Genomic DNA, 20,036 nt, shown 5'->3' on the forward strand with positions numbered 1-20,036 from the left:
ACGCCTCCATCAAAATACATCTGGCTGCCATTTCCTGATACACCAGAACTACAGGACGGGCGTCCTTGTGCTCTCATAGCCTGGTGAAGGAATTTATGAAGGGCTATTCCGATCGTTCCCGCCGGTGAAGGCCCCTGCCCCGGCGTGGGAGCTCAACGTGGTGCTGACCAGGCTAATGGGGGCACGGGGGCCCATTCGAGCCTATGCATTCGGCGCCGTTGAAGTTCCTGTCGTGGAAGACAGCATTTCTTGTGGCCATCACCTCCGCACGACGAGTGGGAGAGATCCAGGCCCTATCTTGCAAGCCTCCATACTTGACTTTTCACGACACGAGGCTGGTGCTGAGGAGACACCCCTCCTTTATGCCCAAGGTGCCGTCTGACTTCCACCTCAACGAGCCCTTTGTGTTACCAGTTTTCTTCCCGTCGCCTTCGTCTCCGGCCGAGACGACTTTGCACTCGCTGGATGTGGCTAGAGCGCTGAAGTTCTACGTGGACCGCACGAAGAGTTTTTGGAAGACGTCACACGTGTTTGTGAACTTTGGACCTGTGAATCAAGGGAAGGCTCTCTAGAAGGCTTCCATTTCCAGATGGCTCTCCGGCTGCATCATGCGCTGTCAGCGGTTGGCAAACCGACCGCTGCCCGACCGTCTGAGAGCCCATTCGACCAGAGCGATAGCTGCTACCACGGCATTCCTGTCTGGTGTGCCCCTGCTGGACATCTGCAGGGCTGCTACGTGGAGGTCGACGCACACCTTCACGAGATTCTACTGCGTCGATTGGGACTCCAGGGAGGAGTCCAGGGTCGGCCAAGCAGTGCTGCGCCACCTGTTCGCTTAAGGTGAGGAGGTAAGAGATGCTTAATGTTGCATTGTTGTATTTCTTAATGTTGATCCTGTTGCCACCTCCCATGGTTGTGCATGTGTATACTGCTATGTATTCTTATATTCGTGAGCATGTGAATCCATGCCAGACCCCATGCTGGAGAAGGAACAAGTTACTTACCTGTAACTGTTCTCCAGCATGGGTCTGGCATGGATTCACATGCGAACCCTCCCTCCTTCCCCTCTGTGGCTCTTTACTTGGTCATATTGCCACTTTACGTGCTACCAAATCTGAGGATGGCTGCCAGGGGAGGGGCTTAGGTAGAGCGCAGTCATTGGCTGGGGGCAGTATGACCCAGAGATCAATGATTGGTTACTACTAAGAAAGAAAGATCAGAAACGAAACTGATAATGATTTTTTTCTTTACCGAGTATTCCCGGTCTGACGACGGGGAATATTCATGAGCATGTGAATCCATGCCAGACCCATGCTGGAGAACAACAATTAAGGTAAGTAACTTGTTCCTTATCAGAATCTTCAAGAAACACAAGATTAGATGCTACAACTACGCAGATGATACTCAAATCATCTATAAAATCAAAGACACCCAAGCCGATCATTCAAACGTAACCGACTGTCTAAAAGAAGTCTTCAACTGGATGAATGCCAACAACCTAAAAATAAACCCGGGAAAACAGAAATCATGATCATATCCAAAGACCAAGAGAACGAAAGCACTATCCCGTGGCCAACGGAAAAGGGAACTACAGTCACCGTCTAAGGTAGTAAAAAACCTTGGGTCCTGATGGACAACAGCCTAACGTTAGAACCGCAAATAAATGCAACAGTCAAATGCTGCTTCCTCCTCCACACGGGAAGAAGAATCCTACCTTTCCTCTCCTTCACGCACAAAACACTCACTATCGTCGCCCTCATCATGTCAAAGATAGACTATGCAAACAGCCTCTACCTCGGATTAACGGAATACCTCCTGAAGAAACTACAATGGATCCAAAATACAGCAGCCAGATTACACCTCAAACTGTCCAACCATACATCAAAAAAGAAAATCTGAGGCACCGCCTTCTACCACTTATCCGCAAAAACCTGGAACATCCCGAAAGAAGTGAGAAACACCAAAGATCTAAAATTCCGCAAATTACTTAAAACTTGGCTCTTCAGACTAAAACTGAGAGCAGAAAGGAATGACTAAACCGCAAAGGACACTGGGAACCGCCCAGAACCGACTGAGAAGCACCGACGGCACCTGGACGGGGACACAGGGCAACACAGACGACACGGGGAGAAAGTCAACAGCCCCAACCAACCCTAAACCAACATCTTCAATCATCCCTAGCTTGCAGCTAGATACCACTGGAATGCGGAATTGTCAAGACTGAGATTTAGACACTGGCAGGTGCATCGGCTATGTGAGTGGGACTGAGGAACAGTTTGGGTTGTTGGGGAGGCTGGTAGAGGTGGCAGCGAGATGTGATATAGGCCACGAATTCAGAACAGGCTCAGACCTAACTTGTGGCACAGGCTGCACACGCACCCCATCTATGGTATTGAGAGAATACGCAATCCCAACTCTTCAAGTTTAGGATGGAGATGCCAACTAACAAATTCCACTAACAATTTCCTCCTCTGCATACACCTCTCAAACACCAAACAACCAAAAACCTACAGCACAACAAACCGCACAAACTTCACTATACTGCAACAACAAAACATAGAACACACAGACTCGCACAACAGTACACAAAGACTACCGGCCGCAAGCCCAGCCAACAGACCCACTGGGCTGAGGCCGCCAACAGCACATCACTACCCTCTTGCACTTTTTCCACCCTCTTCCCTCTAACTTACCATCCCTCCCTCTTTCAGAGCTGCTAGAGCGCCAGGGGACCACTCCGGTGGTGATGGTGCACGGTACAAATGTCCTTTAACATTAACAGCAAGGCTGGAATGAAAGGGAGCAAACGGTATAAAAGGTGTCTTTTGGCTTGGAAGGGAGATCTGATCATTGGACTAAGGAACCAAAAAACTTCTTGAAGAGGACACCTCATGCAACTTCTGGACCGTTGGTTTGTCCGGTGAAGCCCTGCTGCAGTGCCGAAACGCCAAATTTGCATGGACAGAGAAGCCCCTGCAAGGACGACTTCTCCCCTCGAGTTGGTGGGACCAATCAACTCCATAGTAAGCTACCTGGACATCCATCTTGGAGCTGGTTGAATTTCCAGAGTTGCTGCTGGAAACCGTAGAGCAGGGACAGGAACACAAGTTTGTGTGCATTGCTTTTAAGTTGGCCAAGAGCTCCCGGAAGATCCTCTGCACTCCCAGGAAGCAGGACTGACCGAGCCTGAGCCCCCTCAACAGTGCGGGACCGCAGAAGCAAGGACAGTCCATCTCGATAGCCAGGAACCACAGTATCGCTATTTGCGGTAGACCCGAGGTGCTGAAACACTGAACAGCCACTGAAAGTGAAGTTTGCTGGTTGCAAGTTTTGACCGTCGCAGTGCAGGAGTTCCCTGACGTCGTCCCTATTGTCCCCATGCTGAGGCCCAGGAACAGTGAGACCTGCAGGGCTGCACAGGAACAGGAGTCATCTGCTGCATCTTTTCTTCATTTTAAAGGTACTGTACAAAGTCTAAGAACGTACCTCTTGCTGTAGAGTCCCTTGTATCTTCTACTCAAAAGTGTCAGCTTGTGGCCCTACATTGATCTTTTTCTTCAAAGACTTCTGAAATAATTGTTTTATCACGAAACACTGTCTATGCTAGAATACTTGTTGTTGTGAATCTCTAACTCTGCAACAGCTTACATCGACCCCCCTCTCGAGATTAGCCTGTATAGTACAAATTTATACCAAAGGTTGGGTCAATACTGCCAGGGGGTCAGGGTTGTTGTAGTGCACCCTAAGGCTACTGCATACAATCCTGCCTAACAGTAAGTAAAGTCAATTTCACTTCACCGCTCTTGGAAACAATAGTTTCACCAAGAGAAGGTATTCAAACCTTTGGGAAATCTAAGACTGCCCTATGTCGCTGCACTGAAGGTGCTGTGTGTCACAATGTAAAGATGATGCTTATGGCGTTTGACAGACTCCACAACCACAAGAAACGGAGTTCAAATCACATAATACATGAGTGGGGGGAAAAAGGTATCTCTCTCTCCAGGTTAAAAATTAAAAAGTCCCAGAGTCCAGCAAAAAAATGCCGGGTGTCTCCAAGGTAGAGGGTAATTGGCACATTTCTGAGAATTGTCCATAACAGCAAGCAAATCTGCAAAGGCGTAAATGCAAGCAGCAATTGAGGACAGGCAAACTACTCATCAAGAGGTAAGTACCCCTTAGTTTACAATACCTTAGGCCTGAAAAAAATGGTTCCAGCTGGCTTCTGTTCCCGTTGTAGCATGGCAGATACTGTTGTTCCTGGGCCTCAGTCGTGGGGACAAGAGGGAGGACGTCTGGGAACCCCTGCACTACGGTTTGAAGGTCAGCAGCAGCATTGGGCAAACTTCAGATCAGCAGCATTTCGCGGTATCGGCTTCTAGCGAATGGCACCAGCGCTGTTCTTGGATACCTTATGGGCTTGCCTCGCATCTGGGGTCCAGCACTGTGTTGTGGTTCAGGCTTGGTCAGTCCTGCTTCATGGAAGTCGGGAGGCTCTTCCTGGAGCTTGGGGTCTGACTTAAAAACGATGTACTCGATCCTGGTGTTCCCCTTGTTAGGAAGAATTCTCATTGACACGGCACTCCTCTGGATTAAATCATTCCTATCAAACAGAAACCGTTTAGTTAAAGCCTTCAAATCCACAACACGAGTCAACGCTGGAGTACCTTCAAGGGTCCTCGCTGTCACCACTGTACTTCAACCTCTACCAAACGGCACTAATCAGAATCTTCAAAAAATAAGAAATTACATGCTACAACTACGCAGATGTCACTTAAATCTACAAAATTGTAGACACTCAAGCCGATCACTTAACCCTAGTCGAGTGTTTAAAAGAAGTCTTTAATTGGATGAATGGCAACAACTTGAAAATCAACCCAGGAAAGACAAATCATGATTATATCCAAAAATCAAAGGAACATCTATATTCCATGGCCAACGGAAATGGGAACCGCACCAATTCCATCTAAGGTAGTAACAAATCTGTGAGTCTTGATGGAAAGCACCCTAACCTTGGAACCACAAATGCAATAATCAAGCAATGCTTCTTCCTCCTTCACACAGCAAGAAGAATCTTACCTTTCCTCTCCTTCACCCACAAAACACTCACAATCATCGCCCTCATGTCAAGAATTGACTATGCAAGCAGCCTCTACCTCGGGATACCAGAATACCTCCTGAAGAAACTACAAATGCAGCAGCCAGACTACTCAAACTGTCCAGAAGAGACCACATCACTCCTGCCCTAAAAAACACTGCACTGGCTCCCAGTCAAACATCGCATCACCTTCAAAACAATGTGCATAACACACAGGGCAAACAGCGGACATGGAGCTGAATTCCTGCAAAAGAAATTAACAAGCTACCAAGACTTCTCAGATCAAGCAACGAAAGCTGTCTGGAAGAAAAACCATACCTTAAGAAAAAATGTGGGTGGGAGGGGTGTCTCCTCCTTCTCTCCTCCTTCTCTCCTCCTTCTCTCCTCCTTCTCTCCTCCTTCTCTCCTCCTTCTCTCCTCCTCCTCTCCTCCTCCTCCTCCTCTCCTCCTCCTCTCCTCCTCCTCTCCTCCTCCTCTCCTCCTCCTCTCCTCCTCCTCTCCCCTCCTCCTCCTCCTCCTCCTCCTCCTCTCCTCCTCCTCTCCTCCTCCCCTCCTCCTCCTCTCCTCCTCCTCTCCTCCTCCTCTCCTCCTCCTCTCCTCCTCCTCTCCTCCTCCTCTCCTCCTCCTCTCCTCCTCCTCTCCTCCTCCTCTCCTCCTCCTCTCCTCCTCCTCTCCTCCTCTTCTCCTCCTCTCCTCCTCCTCTTCTCCTCCTCTCCTCCTCCTCCTCCTCCTCCTCTCCTCCTCCTCTTCTCCTCCTCTCCTCCTCCTCTTCTCCTCTCCTCCTTTCCTCCTCCTCTCCTCCTTCTCTCACAAAGCCGCAAAAACCTAGAACATACCGAAAGACATAAACACCAAAGACCAACTACAATTCAGAAAACTACTAAAACCCTGGCTCTTCAACATCACAGATTCAAACTGAAAAACCAAACCAATCGGGAAACGATGAAAAGGATGTCAAATCTAGGACGACAGTGACAACATATAGAACCGAATAAAGGAACTTACTACAACAAGGGACGACACTAAGGCTAATAGGACACAAGCGACACCCAAGAGGACAGAATCCCTAGCCAAATCCCAGTGAACAACCTACACCCACTCGATAAATGCTACTATAGATCATACCTGTATAAAGTTGGGTGAACGTTAGCACTTGGCACACTAAGCTGTGGATATTGGCAGGGGCATGGACCGAAGAGAGTTGTGAATGAAGGCAGACGCCACCCCTGGACATAATTGCAAGGGTTAGCATTGCCGCATTCCAAAGGGGGTAAGAGCGGTAACATGAATGAGCAACTGAATAAGATGAATGCCCCGCAGCCCCAACACATGGAGGGAGTAAATCCGGGCTTACCGATGCCGCCCTCCTACTAGATTGGGAATGCTTTCTGGGCTAGACTGCAAGGGATGTACAAATGCCTGCCCCGCATACAAACGGCCACATAGGCGGCCGGTGCCCAACTTGAGCAAGGGTACGCATATGAACGGATGCCATATTGGGAAAGGGACCGTGGGTGTCGTACAGCCCATGATCTGGACGTAGACACAAACACCCATACACCCCACCTAATTAGAAATACAGAAATGTAGCGCCTCACTTCAAGACAGCAATGCCAATTAACCAACCCACTAACAACTTCACCCTCTGCATACACCTCTCATTCTAACCAAACGCAACAATCCGCACAAACTTCCCTACACTGCAACAACAAAACAAAGCACACATAGACCTGCACAACAGCATTCAATGTCTTCCGACATGACACCCCAGTCCCAGCCAACGGGATTCCGGGCTGAGGCCGCCATCAGCACATCACTGCTGTCTTGCACTTCTCCAGCTCATCCCCACTAACAACCCCTCCTTCCTCTACCCCTCCCTTTTTTATTCAGAGCCTCCAGGGGACCACTCCGTGGTGATAGTGCGCGGTACAAATATCCTTTAACATTAACATATTAACATAAATGTGCCAATTCCTCCCACCTTAGAGCCCTCCAGCTCTTTTGCTAAAATTTGGGACTTTGAACTTTTTAATTCTGTTTATTTTCAGTGTGCATTTCTTTGGTTGTGGAGTTTTAAATGCCTCCATAGGCATTTTTTCATTTGTGTCACACGGCACCCTCAGTGTAGTGACACGGGGGAACCTTATAGGCTGTCCCAAGGTTTAAATATACCTTCTCTGGGATAAACTACTGTTTAGAAAGTAGAAAGTTAAATTGGCTTTACTAGTCTTTTTAAATTCCCAGACCCAGCACACACTATTTTCCAATAGTGCTGGAGGGGTTACCTAGTATCCCCTGTGTCTAGAAACTCATGTAGCAGTCCAATGCTACCCTTTCCTATCGAAATGGCTGGTGGCAGTTGTTTTACAACGAACTACCATGATTTTTCCCGACTGCGAACACCGGGAGCTAAAAATCACAGGATCCATGTTTTTCAAGCTGGCGTCTGAGCCCCCTTGGTAAAAACAAGTCCCTGTCTTCTTTTTTCACCGTTTCTTTTATGGAAAGGTCCTTCTGGAGTTTCTCTGCACGCCAAACCAGGCTTGGTTCCTTTGTTCCTCTGCCTTTGGCAGGCTTCATGACTGAAGGCCACCTTTGACGCCTGAGTGTCTGGGGTGGGAAGGAAGTGAGGAAGGTGCCCGAAACTCCTTTGCTTAGTCTCCTACGAAACCCAAATGCACTCTAGCGTGATTGGCTGGCTGACTGTCTGGCAAGGAGAGCCACCTTGCTGGGTGAGTGGCAGCTAGGCTGGAATGAATGGGAGAGAACTGAATAAAAACGAGTCTCTTGGCTTGGAAGGCAGAGTCGACCACTGGAACGGAAACTGAAGACTAGCTGGAAGAGGACGGCTGCTGCAACTCCTGGACCGTTGGTTTGCCCTGTGAAGCCCTGCTGCAGGTCCAATTCGCCATGTTCATCTCAATAGAGAAGCCCTTCAAGGGCGACTTCTTCCTTTGAGTTGGTAGGACCAATCAACTCGCAAGCCACTTGGACAGCGTTCTGAGCTGGTTATATTTTCCTCAGTGCTGCAGGAAACCAAAGAACCAGGGAGAAGGACACCAGTTTGTGTGCTTTAAGACAGCTACCGTAATCAAAGATCTGCCAGTTTGCCAGCTTTGTGACCAGTCACTGTGCAGGAGTCCCCTGGCGTCCTCCCTCTTGTCCCCACGACTGAGGGTCAGGAACAGCAAGATCTGCAGGAACTGCCAGGAACAGAAGTCTTCAGTGTATCTTTTTCTTCAATATAAGGTGCTGTGAAAACCCGACCGAGAGAACTTCACTCTCACTGCAAAAGTTTTGAAACTTTGGCAACTTGCAGGGCTAGTCAGCTTGTGACCCGACATATGAACCTTTCTTCAATGAACTACTTCGGAGAACCGTGGCAAAGACTTTACCGCTTTGAACCGATACAAGACTCTAGTCCATTGAGTTTACCTTACCTATTGCATTGAATCAAAGCATTGAATCAACTCCTCTGGTGAACTCTTAACTATTTGCAATGTTTTAGAGTAAATGTAATATTCATTTTTATTAACTTATGCCTTTTTGCTCCTACTTCAAGGGAGCTCAACTGTTTAGTAATCAGTACTGTAGTATAATGTTTGTCATTGGTTGCCTCACTTAGTGAATGCTTTATAAATGATTGTGTAATAAATTAATATTGGTTTTACCAAGAAACGCGGAGTACAAATGTCTCTGAATACTTGCGTTGTTGACCTCTGTGTAACACTTATAGCTCGCATTCCCTCTTGAGATAAGCCTGGCTGCTCAGAGCGCTACCAAAAACTGTGTGGTACAGACGTATACCAAAGGTTGGTTTTGCTTACACCTGTAGTCCTAGTTGTGTAGTGGTCCCAGAGGGTACTGCATGCAAAGCAGCAATGGAAGTACAGCCAACTTCGAGAGGATGTCCAGAAAAGTTGCTTTGGGGTTGATTGGTCCCACCAACCCAAGAGAAGTCATCCTTGCAGGGCTTCTCTAGTCGAGGCGAATTGGGAGCTTCAGCACTATAGAAGTGCTTCACCAGGCAAAACAACGGTCCAGGAGTAGCAGCAAGCGTCTTTTCCAAGAAGTTCTTCGGATTCCTTCGTCCAGTGGTAGGCTCTGCCTTCCAAGCAAAAGACCTCTCCTTTTATGCAGGTTTCTCCCATTCATTTGCAGCCTAGCTGTCTGTCACACAGCAGGGTGGCTGTCCTCCGAGGACATCCAGCCAGCCAATCACTTATTGGGTGCATTCCTGTAACCAAGGGAATTAAGCAGAGTTTTGGGCACCTACCTCACTTCCCGCCCTGCCAGACATGCTGGAGGCGGGCTTCAGCAGTGAACCCCACCAAAGACAAAAGCGAACAAAGGGACCAAACCTGGTTTGGCACTGAGAGTATATCTCAGGAAGGACCTTTTCAACAAGAAATGGCAAAGATTGCATCCATTTTGACAAAATGGGCACCCATGGGTGCTTTACTGCAGCTGCAATTGCAGCCTGCGGTAGAAACACACAATCGTAGGAAAAAGTAAACCAGTGCCACCAGCCATTCATTGTAGACAGGGTAACATGATGTTACATGAGAAACTAGACAAAAGGAATACTAAGTAGTAACCCTTCCAGTGCCCTATTCTATGATAGTGTGTGCTGGGGTCTAGAAAAGTTACAAATGAAAGTAAAGGCAATTTCACTTTACTGCTCTTGGAAACAGCCAAGAGAAGGTATTTAAACCTTTGGGAAATCTGAAAGACTTCCCTGTGCCACTGCACTGAAGGTGCTGTCTGTCAGTGTAAAAAGATGATGCCTATGGAGTTTCAGACTCCAAAACCAAAAGAAAGTGTTCAAATAAAAATACAGACGGCAGTGGGGAAAAAGTCTCTTTCCAGGAGTAAAATTAAAAGTCCTAAAGTCCAGTAAAAGAGCTGGGGGTCTCTAAAGTAGAAGGTAATTAGCACATTTCTGAGAATTCTCCCTAACGCTGAATTCCAATCAGACAAGTGTTGTTTAGTCTCGGTGTTCTTAAACCAATTCTTACATAACTCTCCCTCAGCAGTTTACAGAAAGGGGCGGGTGGCTGTCCAATCAGGACAGCCAGACAACCAGCGGGAGCTGGTTCCTTTCAGGCACTCAGACAAACGGATCAGGGATGGAAAAACTCTTCCCCCCCCACTTCCTGCCTGCCCAGACACACTGGTGCCTAGGTGGGAACACACAAGGGTGCACACCAAAGGCTAAACACTCAAGCACTGCCCCCTTCCAGAATGGTAGAAGGGCTAACCAAGAATAACCATGCTAAAAACGGTGAAAAAAGAAAGCCCCCCAATTAAGTACTTGGGTGCCCCTATTGTGCACTACAGGGACTGTGAAGACAGTCTGCGGTTTAAAAAAAAGCACATTAGTCAGTAAGTCAGTCGGACACTTCCACCAGCCATAAATAGGTTGTCTGTGATTAAAAAGTCACAGGAGCAGAGAGAAGGTTACAAAGTATTCCCTTGGCACTCCACATAAGGTGGTGTGTGCCAATCTCTCGGAATATGTTTTAGGAGAGATACAAATTATCTCGCTAGACTTAAGAACAGTAGAAAGTAAGGATAAGGTAAAAATCTCCAAGGAGAACCCAAGGGGTTCCCAGCAACAATGCCCATAGGGAGCTGTCCTGCAAAAGTAGAATACAGGTGCCTTAAGAGATATGGAGGAAAGTCGACTCCATAGAAAGTAAAACGAAGAGAACACAGTTACAAAAGATAGAGCCCATAAGAATGAATGGGTGGAAAAAGGCTCCACTTATTGAGGATATAAAGAAAAAGGTCCAGAAGTCCTGCAAAAAGTGCTGAGGGCCTCACCAGGAGAGGGGATGAAGCATAACAATAATTCTCCCTAACAAGGGCTGGATAAGAAAAGGATTCTGCCTTGAAAGTGCTGTATCATGAAATATGACCATTGGCCCTTCACCGCAACCTTTTGGTGTGATTAGTCTTCTGACATCCCCTTAGGTGTTGGTATTCCTCAAGGGAGTCTCCTGCGCATGCTTGCATATCTTACCTCCCCTCTTCCCCAAGCCTTACCAGGCACCAGACTATTTAAAACTCCAATGTTGCACAGTCTGTACTGTCAGCCATCTGTCTGAATCTGCTGTGGGGTCACGGACTCCCCAGAACTGCTCCCCTTTTCTTCTGAAAGTATTTCAAACTTTATTGTACACTGACCACATTTTATTGCCTTTCATATACAGAGAAATTTTCATATTTACAGAACCTCCCTGACAGAAGTGCTTACTCACCTGTGACTCTTGTTGAACAATTATTTGCAATGGGGTTGGGGCTGGATGTTGCAAATCCGCATTGGTGATATTTTTGGTTGGCTGCCTATCTTGTAAGGTCTATATAATGTTTAACCACTCATTTGACCGATTTTTTTTTATTTTCCAACACAAACTTCTTCTCATACAAATGTCTTGTCATACAAATATCTATCTACAGTGTAGATTCTCGTTTAACTATTTACAGTAAATATTTATGGATTAGCAGTATAACCTGTCTGGAGAATTGTTAACTTCGTCTCCTTTGTGATCTGTACGCTTTGCCTATCTCTCCAAAGTATGTAGGCCTTAGTCCAAGTCAATGAGGTTGTTCTGTCTGTCTTGTGGAAACCTTGTAGGTCCACTAAAGGTTGGTTCAGAAATCCTCCTGACAAAACCCTAAACGGCATTTGATCCTTTAAGTGTTTTAACACCACAGGACAATCTTGTGTGTGAAGCTGTAAAGAGATTCTAATTAGTGCCTGTACAAGAACCACTTGGGTGACATTAAGAGTAATTAAGTTAGTTTAGAAGCAGCAACAATGAACGTCATGTACAGGAGGTTAACAGAAATGGATATGTTGCTTGCATTACTGACTCCTTGCCCCCACAGATACAGGGCTATGGAATGTAAGTCATTGCATGTTTGGAAAAAATGTACGTAATCTGTGATTCATTTTTTTTTCATTTTGTTAACAAAATAATAAATCCTAAAATATTCCAACTGTCTAAAATGTGGCCAAAGATTAGGTGGTCCCCTATGCACATTAAGTTTGTAGCGAATGTTCGGCATGGACATTGTCCGTTTTTAGACCTCTGCAGAGAATTTATGGGTCAGACTACTTTAATCAAGGAGTAGTTAATGTTAGAGGTATTTATAAAGCACACGGTCACCAACGGAGTTGGTCTCCAGGTGCTCTGGTGGATCTGTAAAACAAGAAAGCAGGTAGGGGTGGGGTTAGTCGGGCTGAAGAGGGAGTAGGAGAGTCAGAGGTTTTGTGCTTTTGGTGGCTTCAGTTCGGTATACACGTGCACTGAGCTTTACTTCGAATTATTACTGTGTGGGCAACTTCATCATGGCCAGCAAGCCGGCAGTTCATCTGGCTTTCATCTGAACGATTTTTTTTTTTAGTTGATTACATTATTACATCAAACCTAAACCGTATTGCTTTTCTTTTAGGTCCAAATCTGGAAGCAGGGACCACCGAAGGTGAGATGACATTTAATTTGAATAGTACAAAGAGCTATATTGGTCTAGCATTTGCTCATGTTTAAACCTGGCATGGCCTTTTGCTTTGGGTTAAAGTGCCAGTTGCTGGTTGGACACATTACAGGCATTGTCAGCATTTTAGTTCAAACTTAATATTTTAAGATGTGATGTCTTTTTGCATAACTTCTAATTGTTTAGGAATGGAGGTAAAATTAACTAACTTTAGTTGTAATTAGTGTTGCGTAAAAACATTTTCAGCTGGCCCGAGCAATTTAAGATTTAAATGAGCTGGATCGAATTACAGCTCCTGGTCGGCACCAAACTGCCTCTGTTGTCAAGCCAATTCATATCATGCTGCAATTCAAACTTTCACATGAGATGTAAATTTTAACTTTTTGTCCATTTATAAATGATCTCCAACAACGTGTCCTCTAGCTATGTCCTAATGCTCATTTATACACATTGCCAAAGACCCATACATGTCTGTAGGCTCTTGAAAACATGCACCGAGTGTTTTCAATCCATGCAGTAATTAAGGAATACAATGTAGTAAGGTTTTGTGTAGGTCTTTGAACTGAGGACCATTGAAGGCGAGCGTCCCCCTGATAGCACGATCCTCCCCACAATGAGAGACAATAATAGACTCTCCCAAGATGGGAATAAGGCCAGGACAAAGTGTGGGTGAGCTTAAATGGGAGTTTATCAATCAGAATAGGGCATGCAAAGAACTCTGCAAACTCAGAGAGCGCTCTCTGACAATAGCAAAGACAGGCGTATATATTTACAAAAAGCGTCATAAGAACCTACATGCTATAGGGGGCACAAGTTCGTGGGATTGGGTGGCGACGACTAGCTATAGGTGCTGCTGCGATGTGGTTAGCCGTGGCTGGAGGACGTCACTGGTTACCCTCATGGGTTGGGCTGGGCCTGGCAGGTCAGCTGGGCTCATCCGGACGGTGTTGTGCCAACCGTGACCAGTGTCGGAGATGAATGTCCTTCCTGCCCTAGGGCCACGCACACCGCAGTCATTCAACATTGCAATATTATCTTCCGTGGTAAATCTTCCAATAGGTTATTCTACAGGTTAATGCAACACAGGAGGAATGCACCTAGAGGGGGATCTTGTGGCGATACATCAATACATGGTTACCATCGTCCTGTTGACCGGGTATTATAGGTCGCGGGGTTGGGTCTCAGGGCATGGGACAGGCGGTCCGCGTTATCATGTCTCGTTAGAAGTCATTATGGATGTGTTCCTGTAGTGTTGTCATAATATTGGGTGTCCTAATTTTACAGGGGCCATTAACCTAAGGTGAGCCGGTGGGTCGTGGAGCCTAAGAAAGGGCACCTTTGGATCTCTGTTTTAAGGCCGAGGTTTACTGCTGGGTTGTAAATAATTCAGGTGGCAGGCCGTGGCTGCCACCTGAATTATGAATGGGTGCTGCGGGGGAATGTGAATGCTTGAAGCAGCTCCAGCCGAATTGAGGGAGGTGGAGCAGGGAAGCACAGGCCTCTGCTTTTTCGTCTGGCAGGCTTCACTGGGGGGTAAGGGGGAATGGCCTTGCATGTGCTCACAAAGGTATTTTCCTCGTGTGTTGCATATTTTAGGTGGAAGAGATATAAACATTCATATAATATACAATACTCATTGAGTCTTTTCAAAGCTCACATTTTTGACATTGCTAGTGCCATCCATATGGCCAATTTGAACATATTACTTATACACTAAGTTTTTAACTACAACATTTTGTTATGTCTATACATGCGTGGTAAGTGAGGTAGTAGTAAGGTTGGTGGAGCACGCAGGAACAACCCGCCAATGAGACTGGCGGCAGTGGCACATGGTGAGCTTGGACATACATATGGTGCATTTTCGTGCACCCCTTAAGTGAGCTCTCAATATGGTTGCATTTGTCTTCCTTTGCACTCTAGCAGCATTAGTTCATTTATGGTGCGGGACCGTGGGGTGCAGTCTTCTTGATAAAACACATCACGAAAAAAAACCCAGGACATTTTTACTATTTGTGCATAGCTACAGGGATGTGGGTGCTTCATCCCTAATGTCATATAAACACACATTCTGCCATTTTTATGGAGTTTACAGGTTTTTAGTCAGAGGGGCCGTGGAGAGAAGTTTCACCACAGGTGGTTTGCTCACTAGCATTTGGGGACTCTGCTTTTGTCAAGGGACCGTTTTACAGTTCTTTTCCACCCAGGCCCTGTTGGCTGGGTCATGCTGGAAACAGCGATACACTGCGGAAGGTGAAATGTTAGTGTTGGTATTTAACACTAGCTCATGTCCGTCTGTTCGTGGGAACGGGCTCTCAGCGGATCTGCCAGAGCGCTGCGGCCACAGGGATAATTGAAACTCTCCAAGGGTGGGGGCCGCGCTGCGGTTCACAGGGCTCAAACCATCTTTATTTCACAAAATGGTTTCCAGGGCCTAGCTAAATTCAACAGGTTTGGTCAATGTCTTCAGCCAGTGGCCCACCCACCACCTGGGCCCTGGTGGCAGGGAGGACCCCTGACGAGCCATGGACTTCACCGAGGGAGAGGATACAGGGGAGGGGGGGTCTCTTGGACCAATCCTCCCATACACCATTTACCATCTCTAATCGGTTTGGAGTCATGCAGCAGTGGGAGCAAGCGGATTGTTTGTTTTTTGCCCAATAGCAAAGAATGTGGATTAGTTATTTTACCCCCTACTTGGTGCTCGGCGGGTTCCATGGTCACTATCTGGGAAAGGACTGTTGGGGGCGTGGGGAAAGCCAACCTCGGGTTAGTGTTTCTTACAAGCCAAGTTGAGTAAAGCCACTCTTAAATAGCTGTGACCAAGCAGCACAGCTCAATTGAGGAGGACGGGGGCACTGTTGTGTAGTACACTTACCAGAACAGGTAAATAACCCACCAGTGCTCGGCAAGAATTGATGTATTAACCCTGTGGGAGACTACACAACCCTTGTCCTCTTGGTATTGGTTAAGTCACCTATTGGTATAGGCCTGTACAACACAAGTTGATAGTGTGACTGAGTAGCCAGGCTTATCTCAAGAGGGGTAAATGTGAGCTGTAGCAATGAAATCCACAAATATAAGTATCCAATATACACTTACACAAGGTTTTTGGTTAAAATAATTAACGGTCTGCTTTATATGGGCAATATATGTAGCAATCAAATATACTTGTTCAAAATCAATACAAAGTTAGTAGATTCTCTTTAGAAATGCTTTTTACACACTTCCTACACCCTGAGGTGACTTCACTAACTAGGACAGTAATTACATTTTTAAATCACTAGTTCACTGTAAATTCTGAGGTTGGCAGAAAGGAAAGGTTACAGGTTCTCAGAGCATGTGAGCACTTCAAATTGTCCAATGAAGTCTAGATAAAAACCTTGCCCAGCAATATTAGTTTAAAACCAATGAATCACCTATGAGGGACAGTAAGAATCAGTCAAATGGAATAGTCTCTGCAGGGAGCCAGGACAGCCAGTCAATTGGAGCAGTCTATGGAGCTGAGGCACTTCTTAGATAGCAAGTCTTGCACAAAGTTAGTTTGTTGAAGAAAAATCACTGTAGGGTCACAAGCTGTTGCACTTGTGAAGGGTAGAGCTGAAATCAACTCTAGAAAAGCAGCTACTGCAAGTCTCAACTGAGAAGAGCAAGCTCCGGAGACTGAGGTAAGTACCCCAAGTCAGAACAGTACCTTTGGTTGGAAGAGGGTCCTGCTGGCTTTTGTCTGGTTGCAGCGATGTAGACCCTGGTTCCTGAGTCAGTCGTGGGGACAAGAGGGAGGACATCTAGAGGGCTCCTGCGCCAGTACTCGGGAAGGTTGGCAGCAGCTATGGGCTCTTTGATTCAGTAGCACTTCGCGGTTTCAGCGCTTTGCTAACCGCACTGATGCAGAACAAATCTCTGGTTGGACTTTGCTTGCCCCTTTGGTCCTGGACTCTGGTGAGGGAACTCTGAATCGGGATTTCCTGCTTCTGGAGTGTTCTTGGGAGGCTCCTGGAGCTTTTGGCTGGATTTGATCCGCGGCAGACGTTGCACTCTTATGGACACTCGATACCCTGGCATTGGGCTTCTGCAGCAACGGAGAGGCGCAGCAAGTTGGGGATTGTGCCAAAGTGAATGTCCCGGGTTAAGTTGGTCCCAGTAACCCAAGGGAAGAAGTTGTCCCTTACCTTTTTCTGTCGATTCGAAAACAGTCAGGACAGCAGCAGGGCTTCACTGTTACTTTCAGGTCCAGGTGGTTGCAGCAGGCTTCTTAACAGTTTCTTTGGCAGTTTCTTCCAGTGATCGATGTCTACAGTCCCAAAACCCTCGCCTTGTACGTACCGTTTCCCATTTATACACATCCTAGACTGTCAATCACACAGCAGGGAGGCTGTCCTTTTGTTGGGAAGGAGCTAGCACCTTCCTTCATTCCCAAGGGCTTTAGAATTGGACTAGACTTCTTTTGACTATTTCTAGGCACTGCAAAGAGACCAGGGGGGAGGGAGGAGGAGCACTGAATCTTTTTTTTTCATGCAAATGACACAGACCTAGTTGGGCACTAACAGAAGGCAGTTCTTTAAATAAAAGGTGCAAATAACCATTAACTGAATAAATTGGTAAATGTTATAACCGATTTAATTTTTCTCACAGCACAGTAGAAGCAGGCTCTCTGCCAGAAGAAGTGTGGCCTGCGCTAAAAATGAACATGAGGGTGCCACCCCAATAATGTTGCGCAGCCCAAACGTGAATTAGATAGGTGCACAAATCTGCAAGATCAATGGTGTCTAGAGAGAACCATTGTCCAAATTATGCTTGGCAATAAAGTCAAAGATGCAATTGCTGGATGTAAAAGTTTATAAAGTAATGAGGAACAGAAATGCCGACACGTGTTTCGACCCAGAACAACGGGTCCTTTTCAAGGTAGAGCTGTTCATAATGACATACAAAAATCACAAGGTTTTGCAAGCACATGATATATACAAAGTAAAAGGTAAACGTCAAAAACAATCACAAAATATAGTGAAATGTTACATGCAGGAGGGGGCCAGAAAGCATCAGAAAAAACACATTGTAATAAATACAAAATAAACATAGTACAAGAAAATTGGATGCCATTTGGTCACAAATGAAAAAGTGAAATGTTACCACAAAAGATGGCACATTCAACAGCCAGTGTCCAATGAAACAGAATCCCATGTATGTACATGAAAAAAGAACAAAGTGTAGAATATGCAATAAGCTAAACATTCTGATAGTCCACATTGTACAAACAAATTACGTGACATGAATCACCAGATCAATGAAAAATTATTATAAAAACACTTAACGATGTCAAAAATGTGATTCCTGTTTCACAAGTGCCGTCTAACACCTGAGAGTGGAAAAGTGAAATGATTGCAAAAGGTCATTACCAGAATAAGGGAAAAGTGCTGTTCAGTGTCTGCACTTCTACCACGTCCATTCCCTCATCACCAATCATGCAGTGAGATAACGGTAAGCAGGAAATGTATATCCCAAGATGCAGTACAGGGAAGTTAGAAACTGGGTAATTACCGTGGCGCTGCTGGGAGAAAAAATGATGAGCAAAAATCCATGCAGTGCAAACGATTGGACAGAACAGTAGAGCACAATTAGGTGAATGGCCTCATTGGCAGTAAAGATCTAAGCAACACGACGCTGTAGTAACAGCATGTTCCGTTAGGAGTAATACCCAAAATAAGATGTCACAAATGAAATACATTGGTGATTATGGGATGGATAGAGTATTGACCATAAATGTCATACCTGAACAAATGGGAGTGGTTTAGGAACCAGCGAGTGAAGTAATTGGGTCAGTCCCATGCACATTCACAAAAACGAAAGCTGCAGAATAATAAAGGCATGTACATTTAATGGCGTCTGCCGAGAGCGCATTGTAAACTCCAAAATGTATATCTAAGCAGTCATTATGTTCTCTGCTTAAAACTAAATAATGAAGGCTACCTGAAATACTGGGGTTAGATCCCCGATGAATGCAGAATCTACCGGTGACAATGTCCAAACGGGACACGGCTTGTTTCTTCCGCATTTGTGAAGAAAAGAGAACCTTAGTGCACGTCACGTGACAGTCACGTGCGCGTGCAGCGTTTTGACGGCGCGAAGGTAAAAAGAATAACATTCGGTATGCATCAGTTCGGGTTTGCACAAATTTGAACTGAGCGCATATTTGCAAAAAAGAAAGATACACTGATGTCTATGCAATACATTATGTAAAACACGTGGTTGCAACGTCTAGGTTGCTATGGTAACTTGTCTGTTTGGAATGTGTGGAGGCATAAGTGATTGTTTCCATTAATGTTGAACAAATTAATTATGATGGTATTGAAAGGGATGGTCGGAGCAAAAGGGCAGTACTTAAACATGTCTATTTCTGAAAAAATGTTTGTTGCTCATGAACAGGTAAAGTAGAATTAGACACAGGATGTATGCTGAGATACTGTTAAATAAAATGAATGATATGAAAAGCTAAGAAAAGAACGAGATGCAAATAAAGGAAAGATGAACCAACGCCAAAATAACTATTACAGAAATGCATTCAGTTCCGTGTCTGAATTCAGTCGCAGACTGGTGCAACGAAGTTTAGCAACAGTCCTTGCCTCAAGCTGGCGCAGCAGTAGTCGGTCACCACCTCTTGGGTGGGCATGTGCTTGTGTGAGACCAATAAACCTGAGATCATTGACTGAGTCGAATTGGTGGTGTTGCCAGTGCATGGCTAGTCGTAATTTCGGATCTTGACTTTTCAGATGGGCGAAGTGCTCACGAAAGCATACTCAAGTCTCTGATAGTAGAGCCAACACATACCTTCCGGCACACACTCTGTATGACAAACTATAAATTTGGATTTACAGTTTATGAAATCGATCTGAATCTTGAGACCTTGACAACTGAACATATTCTGGTTCAAGGAGAATTTACAGAAATTACATGACCCACACTTGAAAAAAACACATGGTTTAGGCTGAAGCCAAGAGAGGTTGTACGTGGGCTGGCTTTGGCTTAAGGAACGAGGGGCAGCTTTTTCAGACAATGTGAGGTTGGATTTATAGGACCGAGAATGGGGGTTGTCAATGTGTTTGTAAATATCCTGTGGGAGACTGCTACAGATACAAATCTGTACCAGCAACCGCAAACGAAAGTGTCATTGATACCTTCTATCGGGCAATAATGCAGGATATTTACAAACACATTGACAACCCCCCATTCTCTGTCCTAGAAATCCAACCTTCCATTGTCTGAAAAAGCTGCGCTCAAAAGTCTTGGACAGGACGCAAGTATAATCAAGGAGGCAGACAAGGGCGGTAATATAGTGATCCTTGACACTACGGACTACATCACAAAGGCTAATGATGATCTCAACACTCCAGGCTGCTACCAACTCCTACCGAGTAATCCCACTGAAGAAACAGTATCACAATTG

The 20,036-nt window shown here is 45.7% G+C and overlaps 1 protein-coding gene across 2 annotated transcripts in view; it reads left to right on the plus strand.

Moving 5' to 3' along the window:
• Positions 1–20,036, plus strand: part of LUC7L (LUC7 like) — a 261,763-nt gene that overhangs the window by 142,226 nt on the left and 99,501 nt on the right. For both annotated transcript variants that reach the window (XM_069647860.1, XM_069647861.1), the window contains exon 8: positions 12,557–12,586. In XM_069647860.1, coding sequence (XP_069503961.1) covers positions 12,557–12,586 — 30 coding nt within the window. The remainder of the gene's footprint in view (positions 1–12,556; positions 12,587–20,036) is intronic.

This window comes from Ambystoma mexicanum, chromosome 2q, assembly GCF_040938575.1.
Source record: "Ambystoma mexicanum isolate Mex_15411 chromosome 2q, UKY_AmexF1_1, whole genome shotgun sequence".
Classification (NCBI taxonomy): domain Eukaryota; kingdom Metazoa; phylum Chordata; class Amphibia; order Caudata; family Ambystomatidae; genus Ambystoma; species Ambystoma mexicanum.